Source organism: Plectropomus leopardus, chromosome 16, assembly GCF_026936395.1.
Source record: "Plectropomus leopardus strain MGB_pleo_1.0 chromosome 16, ASM2693639v1, whole genome shotgun sequence".
Classification (NCBI taxonomy): Eukaryota; Metazoa; Chordata; class Actinopteri; order Perciformes; family Serranidae; genus Plectropomus; species Plectropomus leopardus.
In genome coordinates this window covers 26,426,530-26,440,197 of record NC_142191.1, presented here as the reverse complement: position 1 = coordinate 26,440,197, position 13,668 = coordinate 26,426,530, and the positions used below count along the sequence as shown (strand labels likewise).

At 38.9% G+C, this 13,668-nt stretch overlaps 1 protein-coding gene across 6 annotated transcripts in view; it reads right to left on the bottom strand.

The window, feature by feature from the left end:
* The window catches only part of myo6a (myosin VIa), a 212,743-nt gene that overhangs the window by 67,894 nt on the left and 131,181 nt on the right, over positions 1-13,668 (bottom strand). For 2 of the 6 annotated variants that reach the window (XM_088089544.1, XM_088089545.1), the window contains exons 28-32: positions 10,969-11,129; positions 9,461-9,499; positions 7,459-7,494; positions 5,884-5,922; positions 2,162-2,265 (exon numbers count right to left, since the gene is read on the bottom strand). In XM_088089544.1, coding sequence (XP_087945670.1) covers positions 2,162-2,265; positions 5,884-5,922; positions 7,459-7,494; positions 9,461-9,499; positions 10,969-11,129 — 379 coding nt within the window. The remainder of the gene's footprint in view (positions 1-2,161; positions 2,266-5,883; positions 5,923-7,458; positions 7,495-9,460; positions 9,500-10,968; positions 11,130-13,668) is intronic. The other 4 variants (XM_088089547.1, XM_088089548.1, XM_088089546.1 and 1 more) reach the window with 3 other exon arrangements.

Below are 13,668 nucleotides of genomic sequence, written 5' to 3'. Positions count from 1 at the left end.
ATGTGCACTAAAACACACACACACATTAACATACTGACAAAAGATTTTCACGCAGCCTGCAGCATTAAGATAACACTTTTCATCAGGATGATTCAGATAATTTACCTTAGTGTAAAAAAACATTCAATTTGTCATCCGCAGGGCGCGGGCTAACAGTGTGCGATGAGATGCTTAATGCACACTAAGTGCTTAGGTAACGTCACCTGAACAAAAATACTTTGGACGCAGACACACACACACACACACACACAAAAAAAAACCAAAAAAAAAACAACTTCAATTTAGTGTGCAGAGCTGAAATCCCTGCAGAATGAACCGGAATGTGGCAGGTGTCAACAACCCCTCGTCTCTCTGTTATGTTGGACGTTTATTCTGCAGATCATCATGAGCGGCGGCTGTGATCACATCTGTATTCAATCTCCCCCTCCGTCTGGGAGGTGAGGTGAGCGGCCTGTTAACAGCTAACACACTCATTTCTGTGTGTTTATGTACGGCCGCGCTGCAGGCTCTGCTTCTCCACAAATACATTTCTGGGATGCTGCCGGGTGTTTGCCCTCCCCTCCCTGTCCTCGTCCTTCACGCTTCCTGCTGCGTGAATAAGGACAGGTGAGCTCTCGGGTTAAACTCAATATTTTGAGAGGAAAATAGCGGAAAGAGGGGGTTATTCTTCCCCTTGCTCTTTTCTTAACCTCCACAACTGACTCATAATCAGCCAAAGGAGGCGTGGATATTTGGACATCCACTATCAGGGTGCTGTCGTTCTGACCTTTGACCTCCTTTATTTTAAAATGTTGTCAAGATAACAAATAATCCATTATTTGTCTTTCTATGAGATATTTTTTGTCACAACCATGCTGGTGTCAATAACACTAGAGTGACACATGTGGCACCTTTAAACTGCCCTGAATAGGACCATCATCTACTTTCTGAGTGTCAGTGTAAAGGTTAAGTAGTTTGCAACAGACTGATATGTCATCATGAGACAATGTAGTATTGTCATATTTGGTCTGACTAAAGCAATACATGGGGTACAATTGTGGTATCACCATGATGAGTTTTTGCTCAAAGAGTTGTACTCTGTTGTGCTCAACCAGTAATACACTCCCACATGAGAGAAGTGGTCAGAAAATGAGGCAGAGTTCACAAAAATAAAAGTGAGTGGTGTGGAAAGTGAAGCTCTGGCAGATATTTCTCACAAAGCGGTCCACTTGGTGAAAATAAAGCTAAATTACTGAACTCTCATAGCCTCACAGTACAAGGATAAAAATATAAAGTTTGTCCTAACAGCAGCACTAAAGGAAAAGTCACGGGGTCATTAAAAAAATCAAACCAGTTCATCCGCTGGAATGCAATCAACAAGTTTCGTAGATATCCCGTAGGTTAGATATCTTGAGGTACAAAGTGAACATTTTCAACATCTGACAGGAAAGTTCACCTTCAAGTGCCAAGAATCAAAGGGTTAATACTATGTGGATCATCGTCCGAAAACGCACGGCAAATTTTAGGGAGGTCTGGTAATTTGTTTTCTTTTTAAAATACCATGTCATGGACCAAGCTGTCTTTAAGTTTTGACTGAAACAAGGGAACTAGTCGAAACGTTATTGTGGGTAATTTAATTTAAACCGGTTTATCCTCTGGGGAACAGGAAAGCGATCAGTTTGTTTCATAGCAATCCCTGGCTTTAACATGAGATATCTTGTTTAAAAGTTGACATTTTTACTCGGGGTGGCGTAAAGCTGTCCCACATCTGGGACATTCGACCTAAGACAAGGGTTAAAGTAGAGGGTAGGAGTTTCAGGAACTTTTAGGACTCATCCTCTGGAGACCATGAACACTAAATAAAATATGGCAAATTGGCAAATATAGTTATTTGTCATGGGGAATACTTGGCTTGATGGTGGTGCTAAAACAAAGCAAAATTATTTCAGATTATCCTCTGTGGACCATGAACATCTATGTAAAATTTATTGTCAATCTGACCTGTAGCTGTTATATCTTATTCTAGCCCACAGTGTTGAAACAGTCTGACTAGGAATGTAAAGCCTTGTCTTATTAAAATAATAAACTCCAGTGAAACCTTGTTGGCAAAATGTGTTTAGCAGGAATGCACTGCAGTAATAACGTGTATCACTGTGATTACAAACTACACCGTGACACTCACCACATGAGGTATTGATGGCGTCCCGCAGCTCAGCATACTTCCACTTGCTCAGCTCGTACTTCTTGGCCCCGGCAGCAGCCTTAGAGGCCTGAACCTGCGGACCTCTAATTTGGGAAACAAGACAAGAATGACAAAGGAAGTCAGTAACAAAACCTCGCCAGCAGTGAACTGTGGGAAAACCGGCAGCAATGAACGCAAGAGAATGGGGTCATTCGCTTCATTGTGAACTGGGGTCAAAAAGGATTCGTAACTCATGTTTTGTATTAAATTGATAAGAAGATGGGTGGAGTTTACATCAAGATAATGTAATAATAAATAGAGTGGCATGATTTTATTTCCTGTGTTGTCCCCAGAAGTTTGACACCTACTGACTCAAACACAGACTATATATCTGTCAAAAATCTTTCCTTTTTTTTTCTGACCACAACAGGCTAAAATCATCTGGTCAAAAGCTAAAAAGTAATTCAGAAAACACCTGAATTACCTTTTACAATAAACTCCACCCACCTGAAAGGGAAGAAAAACTACAGATTTAATAAAACAGATAATAGTCGTTTTTTGCAGCTACAGGGTCATTGCAACAGTTAAGGTGAAAGCGAGGGGAAACAGGATGTCACATTAGCAGCATTGTAGTTAAAAGCAAAGAAAGAAAGATCTCTAAAGAGTGTTTGAGATCATTAAAATGCATGCTGTTTCAGTCGCCAGGAAGTCAAAAAGCGCCTCTGGTATAATGCCGTGAAGTCGGTGTGGAGTGGCAGCGCACTGCTAAATTATAGATGACGGTTGGACAGTATAAAGTGTGCAGCTCCTCTCCAGCTGTGGGCTGTGCTGTTGGCATGCTGCTTCTCTGCTGACAGGCCTGATTAATCCGTGACCGGGATTTGCCCTTTTTAGAACACCGGGAAGTTGAAGGCGGGACCCTGCTGGTTCTCTAATCCTATTGGGTGGCTCTGCATCTAATGATTAGTGAGGAGCCTGCCTCGGACCGGGGTGGCTGCACCGTGTTCCCAAAAGGCACGCGTCGGCTTTGGCAGCGAGCTAAGCAGCTGAGTGGTGCAGTCACCTTCTGTTGCTACTTCCTGTGTGTTTGAGGCATAGTGAGTGGAGGCCTGAGCCAATTAGCCGCAGAAAGATGAACAGAGGAAGCCGGAGGAGAGATTGGCAAGACTTCAACTGACATCACTCATTCACACCAGCACTAATGCCCGAGAGGAACACATGAGGAAAACACCATTTAGCTGCAGTAATCTGATGAGAAAGTGCTCACAAAGGTGCTACGTCTGACTGCAGCCGAAGTTAGCTTTCACCTGTCGAGATCAAAGGCTGTTACATGTTGAAAATCTCACAGCTCTACTAAACAAACAGGTGATTGCTAGTGATGGGATGTAATTAAGTACTCAAGCATTCAAATGCTTTACTAAAGTACACATTTGAGGTATTTGCAGTTAACATAATACACTTTTTGCAATAAATACACAAGAAAAGTTTTTAAAAAATGTTTTGTGTCAATTTCACAGTGAATCCAAGTACACCTGAAATGATTAGTCGATTAATCAATTAGCCAACTGACAAAATATAAATGAATTAATTGACAACTGTTTTGATAGACATTTAAGTCACTTATTTAAAAACATAATAACTTTGAAGATTTTTATTTTTTATTTCCTGCTTTAGGTATGTTACTTTCTGTACATTTCCTTGATTATACTTAATAAACTTACACAAGTAACATTTTCAGCACAGGACTTTTACTTTCATCAGAGCATGTTCACAGTGTCTAGTATCAAAAAGTGCAGTATCCAAAAAGATTGTAACTTGCCATCAGTCTTATCTTACTGACAGCGCTTGAACCTCTGATTCTGTTAAAGGTTTGTTTACAGCAGTAATGTTTGTAACAACACCAGTAAATTTCATATATTTCAAGCATAATCAGTTGAAAAACAAAACAAATGTTTTCACTGATACCTCAGACTCTTCTTATCTGTGGATTAGCTCAAATTTCTGTGGTCCACCAAATGCAGGGTTGGGCCTTTAAACAACAATAAACTGCTGAGCCGGCCAACAGAACTGATTGTACTGGGCAGTTTGCAGTATTGTGTGAATATAATTCAGACTGCTGGTGGATTTTTTTTTTAACTCAACCAAGCAGCAACCTCTGAGGCTGAAAAATGAAGCCAATGTGGAGGTGCCAAAAACTGCAGTTCTTTGAATGGCCACTTGGGGTTGGCTCCAAAACAGAAACAATACCCATGTTAAAAATGCCAAACTTTACAGCAGAAATACAGCCTGGTACAAAAAAACTGTTTTGGTCTCTATAACTAATTTCAACACTTTTGATGACTGACAGGGGGGTTAAAATATTTTTTTCAACAACTCCCCCATTTTAATTTCCTAAAACTCAAATTTACGTACACTTATGGGTAGGGCTGCATGAGATACAGGCTGACTGTGTGGCGTTGGTACAGTCTGTGCATTAGATCCACTCTTTGCTGCCTAGCACCAACCTTTTACCCAAATATGGTCACTTCTAGCCCTACAAAAGTCAAGGTGGTGATGGTCGAAACTTGAGGCAAAACGCAAGTCCACAAACCAATGGGTGACACGATGGTTGCTATGTCCATTATATTTTTTAGTCTATGGACTCAACCTTAGGCCTCATGTAAAATGCTGAAACTATTATTATGCATAAAACCTTATTTAGTGCCTTGTCATTATACTGTCATTGTTATGGTAACAGTGATGTGAGTACATTTAGAGACTTGTAATGTAAAATCTTTAGTGACTGTGTGTGTCATTTATTACAAGTTCTGTAATAAACTGTGTAATAGTTTTACTGCAAACTGTGTGGTCAAACACTAAAAAATTGTTACATTTTTTACCTTCATAGGTACACAGTTACTTTTTTACTAACTATTAAAAAGCCAGAAGTCCAAAGCAGATAAGATGACTTTAACCTGAATTCTTTCACGTCCAAAAGTTGTTTATCAAAAAAAAGTTCAAATAAACTTATCTCCACAGCTTTGATGTTGCAGCTTTCAGTTGCCGCCTTTTCAAGTGGCAACACTCCTGTCGACAATTCAGCGCTATGTAACATCACTATAGTCACCAACATACTTCTGTGTACATTATTTGCTCGGCTGATAAAATTTTCAATGCATTCCAGCATCTCCAAAGTGAAAAAACATCATAAGGTGCAACACTAAATCATCTATACTCTTTGCTCAATTTTGCATATGCATACAGCTACCGATTGCACTTTTCAAATAATACAATGTTGAGTTGCAAACTTAAAATTTCGCATCGTGGGTTTTAAACTCAGGAGCTGCTAAAACATCCGCACTGGGACAGTGGAGTAAAATGAAGAGCTCAAACACCATTTAACAAGCAGGTACTTCACCCTGCAAACATCAGCAGGTCGACTGCTGTACTCAGAGGATGAAATAACAAAAAGCGTTCAGCAGAAAAAGGCTCAAAATAAACAGGAGAACAATCAGTAACTTACTGTGCATGCATATCAAACTTTTACAGGGAATTAACCCCGTTAATCAGAATTTATAAATTAGATTTTGATCATGAACAATTAACAAAATCAATGACGCTTTAAGAGGATTTCTATATCACATATTCTTCTTTTGATAAAAAAAAAAGTTGGTCAATTTGAGCAACTGATTGTGTGGAGATTCTCAATGAAGGTTCAGTTTGTACAAATGGTTTCTACCCACCTAGCCAGAAGTTCTGTCATTTCCTTCGCCATTTCCTCCCTAAAAAGCATGACGGTCCCAGTTTGACAAAGTTAGTAGACTGTTGATTGAGGTCTGGGGTTTTTTCACAACCAGATTTACAAAATACTGACTGCACAAAAACACTCTTAGTGGATAAATAACATGAGGAACAAGGCAAAGGAGTAGAGGCTTTGGTGAAAATTAAAAAAGGGAAAGGAAAAATGATGTCGACAAATGCAGAGAACAAATACAAAGTGCTGAAAGCAGGAAAATAAGGAAGTACAATGTTTGCCAAGAAGCAACTTCTAGAAATGTTATCCATATGCTACTAACTTGCAAAAGGAAATATGATTTGAGAAAAAATATAATAACACTAAATAACCACTTGGCAACACTGAGGTTTGACAGTCCGCCTAGGGTATTTGTAACATTGCAGTAGCTCACAATTTAACTTAATTTATATCTTTAATAAGGATAGTATATCAGTAATGATATAATATATCATTACTGATATTATATTTAGAAAGTTTACGGGTGAGATTAAATAAGTTTGTACTTCTCACTCCTTCTCAAATATGCAAACCAAGTCAAGTGTTTGACGTTATTTTGTTAATGCTTTTCATTGTCTGTATATATTATTTTTTTATGTCTGTCTGCTTGTGTTTGATCATTTCTCTCTTCTCAACCTATGCAGCATAAGTTGAGACAGGGTTGCAAAAAAAAAAGACAGGGACAAAACCTGGGGTGGAGAAGTAGGGAGGGAGGTGAGGAAGAGGAAAAGAATGAAAGAGGAAAGATGAAAACAATATGAGGAGTAACAAGAAAATGGAGAAGTGATGGGTGTGAATGTGTAGTCTTAAAGGCAACAGTCTGTCTCTGGTGCATGTTCTTCTTTGTGTCCGGCTTACTCTGGACATAGAAATGAAACAACTAATGCAACTGATAACCAGTTAATGCTGTTTGTGTCTATCTTGGATTCTTATTCTTAAGGGTGTTTTGGCACATGCTTCATTAACATTGTTGTCTCCAATCTCTAAATTTTCAGGTTAGTTTGCAGCAAAGATATCATAAATGCTGCAGTGATATTTGTAATGAGTAAGTAGACAACAAAAAAACATTTTGGAGAAGAAGAGGACAGCAGATTACAACCACTTGCCGTGTAAAGTGCTACAATGCACCACTCCGGCATCCTCAAAGTGAGGAATAGTGTAATATGGCCACTACTACAGCTGACTCATGACGTGAAGCATCAATTTCAACTTTCCGAGTGACTTTGTATGTGGGTCACTTCAGAATAAGTGCAGAGAGAAGTGCGAGGGAGGCTGCCGGGGCTGAGGCCTACGAACCGACTTTGTGTCACGAAAACTCAAACACGCCGAGTACTTAAACATCTCAGGGTGCAGCAATGAACTGCTTCAACCTCCAGAAAACACAGATGGTGGAAATTACTGCAGACTACAGCGGAGTGCATCTGATTTATGCAGCCTTTCTAAATATACTTTAAATAAACACAAGTCTACATCTAGCATCACACAGTGTCCCTGAAAGTGTCTGGTGTTCTGAGAGGAAACCTACATGGTCAAGCTCTTGAGCACTGTGGTTCCAGCAGCGCTGTAAAAAGAAGATTATAGGATTATAAGATGGAGCGGCACCGAACAATATAACAAAACCAATCAAGAGGAGGGAAGGTGATTCCTTTTCCCTGGAGTCTCATCATGACGTGATTCTCTTCCCGAATCTGAGCAGAAGACACGGCCCGAATTTATCAAACTGCTGGAGGTGACATTTCAGTGAGAGATTAAAAGAAAATTCTTTACTTCAATTACTACGTAAAGATTAAAAGCTATTTATCATGGCTCTTTTGATTTAAAAATATGCTTAAATCTCTTGTGTTTATGGTTATTGGGCCTGTTTATTATGTTTTGCATTGCTCGTAATGAAATACACGCTCTTGTATGATATGATGCAAAACATATAATTCATAATCATGGAGATCTATAGCATACTGTACAAGCTGCAGCTGCTGCTTCAATTTCAGCTATAAGCTCCAGACATACTTGTAAAGGGTGCTGCATCATACTTTTAGGGTGCTAATGAAAAGAAAAATTAGGCTCTTTTTGTTTTTTTCTTTCCAATTTCAATTTCTCTGACGTATTTCCTCCACCAGCAAAAGACTTCCTCCTTGTTCTAGTATGGCTTCTTAGTTTTTCTTCTTTCTTTTTTCATTCCCTTATTATAATTCTATGTTCAATACTATGGTCGATGGCTACTTACTGATTTCATTAACTTTTGCCAGAAAATTTGATTTTAAATTAAAAAAACGTTGGCAAATAATTAGGATTTTGCTGACTGTGATATTGGTGAATAGGTTGCGCATAGCTGGCATGCATCATTAGGCCTATGTTGTTTTAGAAAAGTTGTAATGAGTATCTCTCTCTCTCTCTCTCTCCTCTCTCTCTCCATATATATATATATATATATATATAAAAACTGAGAAACTTATATATATATATATATATATATATAAGTTTCTCAGTTTATTAAGATGGAAACAAAGAATAGAAAAGAACATGTGTAATGCATTTAAACACCAAAAAAGTCTGAACAAAGTGGTTTCTTCAGGCTGAAGTCAATATTTAGTGTGAAACTATCACAAAAGGTAACTCAAACAATCAATACTGAGCTTTGGACATGTCTGAATAAACATGGTCTAAATACAGCAGAAGATTAGTATTAAAATCTCTGTCTGCGAGAGTTCAAGATATGATCACACTAAATACTTTCAGCCCTAGCCTGTTGAAGTTGTTTTATTCTGAAATATTTAGGTTTTCTTTCCCTTATGTTCTAGTTGTATTTTAGTCAAGAGATTACTGAGAAATTAGTATATATAATCGTTATAACCTTGCTTAAATAATACAGTTTAAAGTGTCCTAAGACTTTGCACTGCACTGTATATTCATTACTTCCAATTACACATACAGTTTTTTAAATACTTTTAGTATTATTTGTTTTGCAGTAATTCTTTCTATCTTTCATGTGTGGATCTGCTGATCTAGGTGGTGAGATACAATAATAGCCAGTTATTAATAGGACTGATGGAGGCTGAACCTCATGCATATAAATTAAAAGATTTGCTTTAAAGGTTACTCCTATACTTTGCTGTAAGAATAACTGAGTCATTTGATTAATGTGCTTACTCCTACGCAGACTCCTTAGATTATTATAATCCTCAGCAATTTGATAAAGTCGGGCCACGATCACGTTTCTGGTGGGTGACAATCACGCTGGTGATACAGTTTAAACTGGTGCTTACTACTTTGGTCAAATGTGGACAATAAAAACTCTTCTACTTAAAATGAAAATGAAAATTAAAGGAGGTGCTTTCTATTTAACTGGTGCCACTATTAGTTGGATTCAGCATCTCATAGTCAGAGAACAGGGGTCTGTGCTTGGCTGGCAGATTGTTACAGCATGCAGGGGTTGGTAGGTTATGGACTGAAAGGTCAAAGGGCAAACGTGGGATTGGGGATTAAATTAAGGGTTATTAAATTAAAGGGTTAAAATCGCCGGGTCTTACGCTGCTCTCTCTGGGGACGATGGAACTGAGGAGCCGTTACTGGGAGGGGAAAAAAAAGAAAACAAAGAAGAAAATGGTTAAACACAGGATCGAATGGAGACGATGGTTTCTCCAGGCGGATTTAAACTATTATCTCTGTCCTGAAAGAACTCGTCACGAATTTGTCGAAACGAACTCCAGGAGCACAGAGTCGGACACAGTCCAACAGATACTTCCAGGCTACAACATGTCAAACTGTGAAACAGGAAATCTGACTGTTTTTCAACCTTTCTTGCTGCTGACAGATTGTGATGCATTATCAATGGTTTGCTCGAGCTTCGGGGTCATAAAACATTCAGTGTTTTTCCATCTACAGGGAGTGAATGTTGAACCCACGCTGATAATCCTGTGAGCAAAGTATCATATCAGCTGAATAATTAGTTATTTTCCCTGTCAGTATTCTGTCAAAGTGAAGACCTAGACCCCGTCACACTTCTGTCAGACTGTCACAGACCGGAACGTGACAAACATACATCAAACATTTAGAGCAGAAAAAGTTAACTTACTGCAGAGGATTATCTTATGAGGCTGTTTTTGTTTTCTCTTTATTATTAACATCTGATATTTAATTACAGTCAAGCTGCAAAGCCGAGATTCAAAAGGTTTGATGCTTGACAATCAAACACATCCTCTTGTGTGGAGTTTTGTCGTGTCAAGCTCATGGAGGTCTGACGGTCTCTATGGAAATTAAGCACTTTAATGGTTCTCAAATCCTTAAAGCCAATTCACACAATTTTTGTCCAAAACATTCGCATGGAAAAGGAAAAATGGGGGCACTTATGTTGCCACCCCTGCAAAACATTTGCATGGGAGAAAAAACATTTTGGATGGACCTCAGTTTTTGTGGATTTCCGTCTACAGAAATGTTTGACTGATGAAATCCTTTCATCCCCTCCGGGACTTTGTTAACTTGTTGTTTCAATGTTGGAATGTCTTATCAGTTGGTTTCTCAACACCAGATATTGTGTGACAATCACTGTAATGACTACCTCAACATTCATGTGGCGGGAGGACATTTTAAAAAATTAAAAAAAAACTTTTTTTGTGTGCATGTGTGGAAACATGGAACATGGCAACACAGATCATTAGCTGCAGACCTGGTGTGCATAGCAGTCATGTGCAAAATTTGCATGTGGATTTCAGTTTTTTGACTGACTGAATGACTGATCTTATATAAAACCTGAGTATCTACACTTAGACCAATACTGCACTTTTCTCATTGCTCACTTTACTGGTTGTCGATTAAAAATAAAAGCTTATGCTGTCTCCTCCATTTTTAAACAAATTTAGTAACTGAGTTTCCTCTGGACCTCCTTGACCTTGAAGTTCTGTCATTTAGTAAAAAAATGATTTTGCTGCTGACTACTACCTGCTCAGTGTTTCGTATCAAAACCAAATATATAAGCAAAGGTCAGACTCTGAGAGAGGGATGACATGCTGGTGTAACACAAACTAGTTGTGTTGGTTACCTGCGCAGGCCCGCGTCGTTCTGCACCTCCTCAGGGATGAGCTCAGACTCGCTCTGAGCGATCCTCAGCGCCAGCTCCCTGTCCCTCCTCTCCTGCTCCAGGACGGCCTGCCGAGACGCCTCCTCCTCCCGCTCTGCCTGCAGCTGCAGCTCCATCTCAATCTGCACACACACACAAACATAAAGCATTTTGCATTACTGCCTGTGCTCTGTGAAAATGTTTTATTTTGCTGCCCACCTGGAGTGTCTGTGCTGCTGCTAACATATGTTCATGTGTAGAAGTGTTGGAGCAGAGTTGTCTACCATCTGCAGGTGGAAAATATCTGCCAGTTCCACTACAGCTTGGTTAGTGCTGCGCTCTCCTGAAGAGCCGCAGTTCAGGACATTACAAACATATTTTTTCAAGTTTATCTGACAGTTCTGTCACAATGAGACTGTTTTAAAAGCCAGCTGTTAGCAAATGCAGATGTCACCCTACACGCAGATGTTTGCAGCTGTAATGTATCACAATCCGAATTTTATTTTAATTTCATGACAACATAATTCTTTATTCAAGCTTGGCCGTGATTGGCTGGTCACACAGCAGCAACACAACACTGAAGAAAGAAAACTGGTCTGAGTTTTTTGTTGTTTTAAAGTAAGAGTTACAGAACTTAAATCCACTGTGTGTGGGACAAAATACCAGACTTCGTTGTTCTTAATTATGCATTTGTCAATCAATTACACTTGAATAATTAATAAGTCCAATAAAAAATAAACATTCTTTGGTTCTTGCTCCTCCAACGTGAGAATTTTCTGCTTTGTTTTATATCACAGTAATCTGAATATCTTTACATTTTCAGTCATTTTCTGACTCTTTATTTGGTTACTCGAAAATACAAAGTTGCATTTACACCTTTATTACTTCAAAGACAGAATTTTGTTCTCATATATATATATCTCATATACTCACTGAGAGGACACAGTGACCTGTTGGTATTCATAGAAGCAGAAAACAACAGCATGAAAACGAAGTCCTTCAACCTCCCTACATACAGAGCAGATTAGGAGCTGCAGCCTCGGGGGTTAACTTCATCTCCTCCATCCTGCTTGTTAAAGAAGGAACCAGGGAGGCCCAGTGAAGGGCGGGGCTAAACCCAGATGATTAATGCTCATCTTTCCACCTTTCTTCGTGGAACAACTTTCATTACAAACAGCTCCTTGACCGACTCTGGAAGGACACGAGGAACTGAAAGCGCTCCGCTCGTTACACGAAGTTCTTTACATGAAACTCTGAGGAATATCTGAAAGACCTGAGGAGTTTTTGTGATCTTTCTTTTCACACAATGAGGTTTTTTTTTCTTAGGCAGTTTATTATCCACAGGGACTTTATCAAGCCATCAGATCGTGGCTGTGGTTTTAATGGTAATTCTATAGTAAAATATGCTCACTCTTTAATCCTCTCAACGGCTTCAAGTTTTACACATATCTGCTCTGCTTAAAACAACAACCCTTAAACATCTATTACATTTCAGAAGCGGAGCGTTTTCGCCTGGCCAGTTTTGTAGACTTGCAGATTTTGTTATTTTGCTTCTACCATAAATAAGTAGGCTCTGTAGTTAAGTGGTTTTATTTTTTGTCTCTTTTAATTGTGTTTGTTGTTATTTCCTATTTTGTTATGCTGTAGCCTACAAACTAAATACGATTGTTAATAGTTAATGGTGAATCAAAGATTTATGGCTATGTTTTAGTTCTGTCTTAGTGTTTTGGTACATTCATTCTCAGAATTACATCATATCTATGTGTATTTTACTTACAGTGCCTGTTAGCAGGAGAAATTGATCTGCCCTGTGTAATGTGCAATGGCTCCTTCAAAAATAGACGAGGCGTGTATTTTTATTAGTTTCCAAGACGCTTCTGAAATGTGCTTGACTTTTCTTCAGATGCAACCTGATGACCTTATCGACATCATTTGAGAACATTTATCAGTCTTCTCACAGCTCCCTCTGGAGACACTTTAGACTTTATACTACTTTTAAAATATAAGCAGTAGAAACAGATTTGCATGATGAGATCATTTTCTTTCGTGCTCACTTTGACACGTTTCTTTCATAAAACATCATACTTTCTACTCGAGTGTGAGCACATGAGACCACTGTCAGACTCACAAATGTATCTGCAATCAGAGAATGACAGTCATTTGTGGAATGATGCTGAAACACATGAGATGTGCATGTAAGCAGCGTTCACAAACTGTTTTTTGAAATAGGTTCCTGGACTGATATAAATACAGTGGATCAGGTATCGTTACTAACCATGGCTGCTGATAGAAGCGTGTCTTTGCAGCACTGATGTATTTTCACACTGATGGTTAATAATCAGAGTTATGGATAATAACTTTGGTTTTACTCCGACAGTCATTTAATGGCAGTAAATGCCACTTCCAAATGCTTCTCACCATATTTTGATCATAACGATGAATGTTAGAATAAAGAGAGAAATAAAACACTTAAATTTCATTTCGACTCCTCTCCTTACATCCTGTTAGAGTCTGCAGAGGGACTCATGAATATTTAGTAGTGAGGGAACCGTGCTGAGAAGCCCAGCAACAGTGAGCTGGTGGAAGTGCAAGAGATATGTGGGTAACCCAGCCTGGGGCTCCGGGCCCCTGGCCAGCAGCTTTGATCCAAACGGCTGCCGCTCGCCACGAAAATCTGCACTT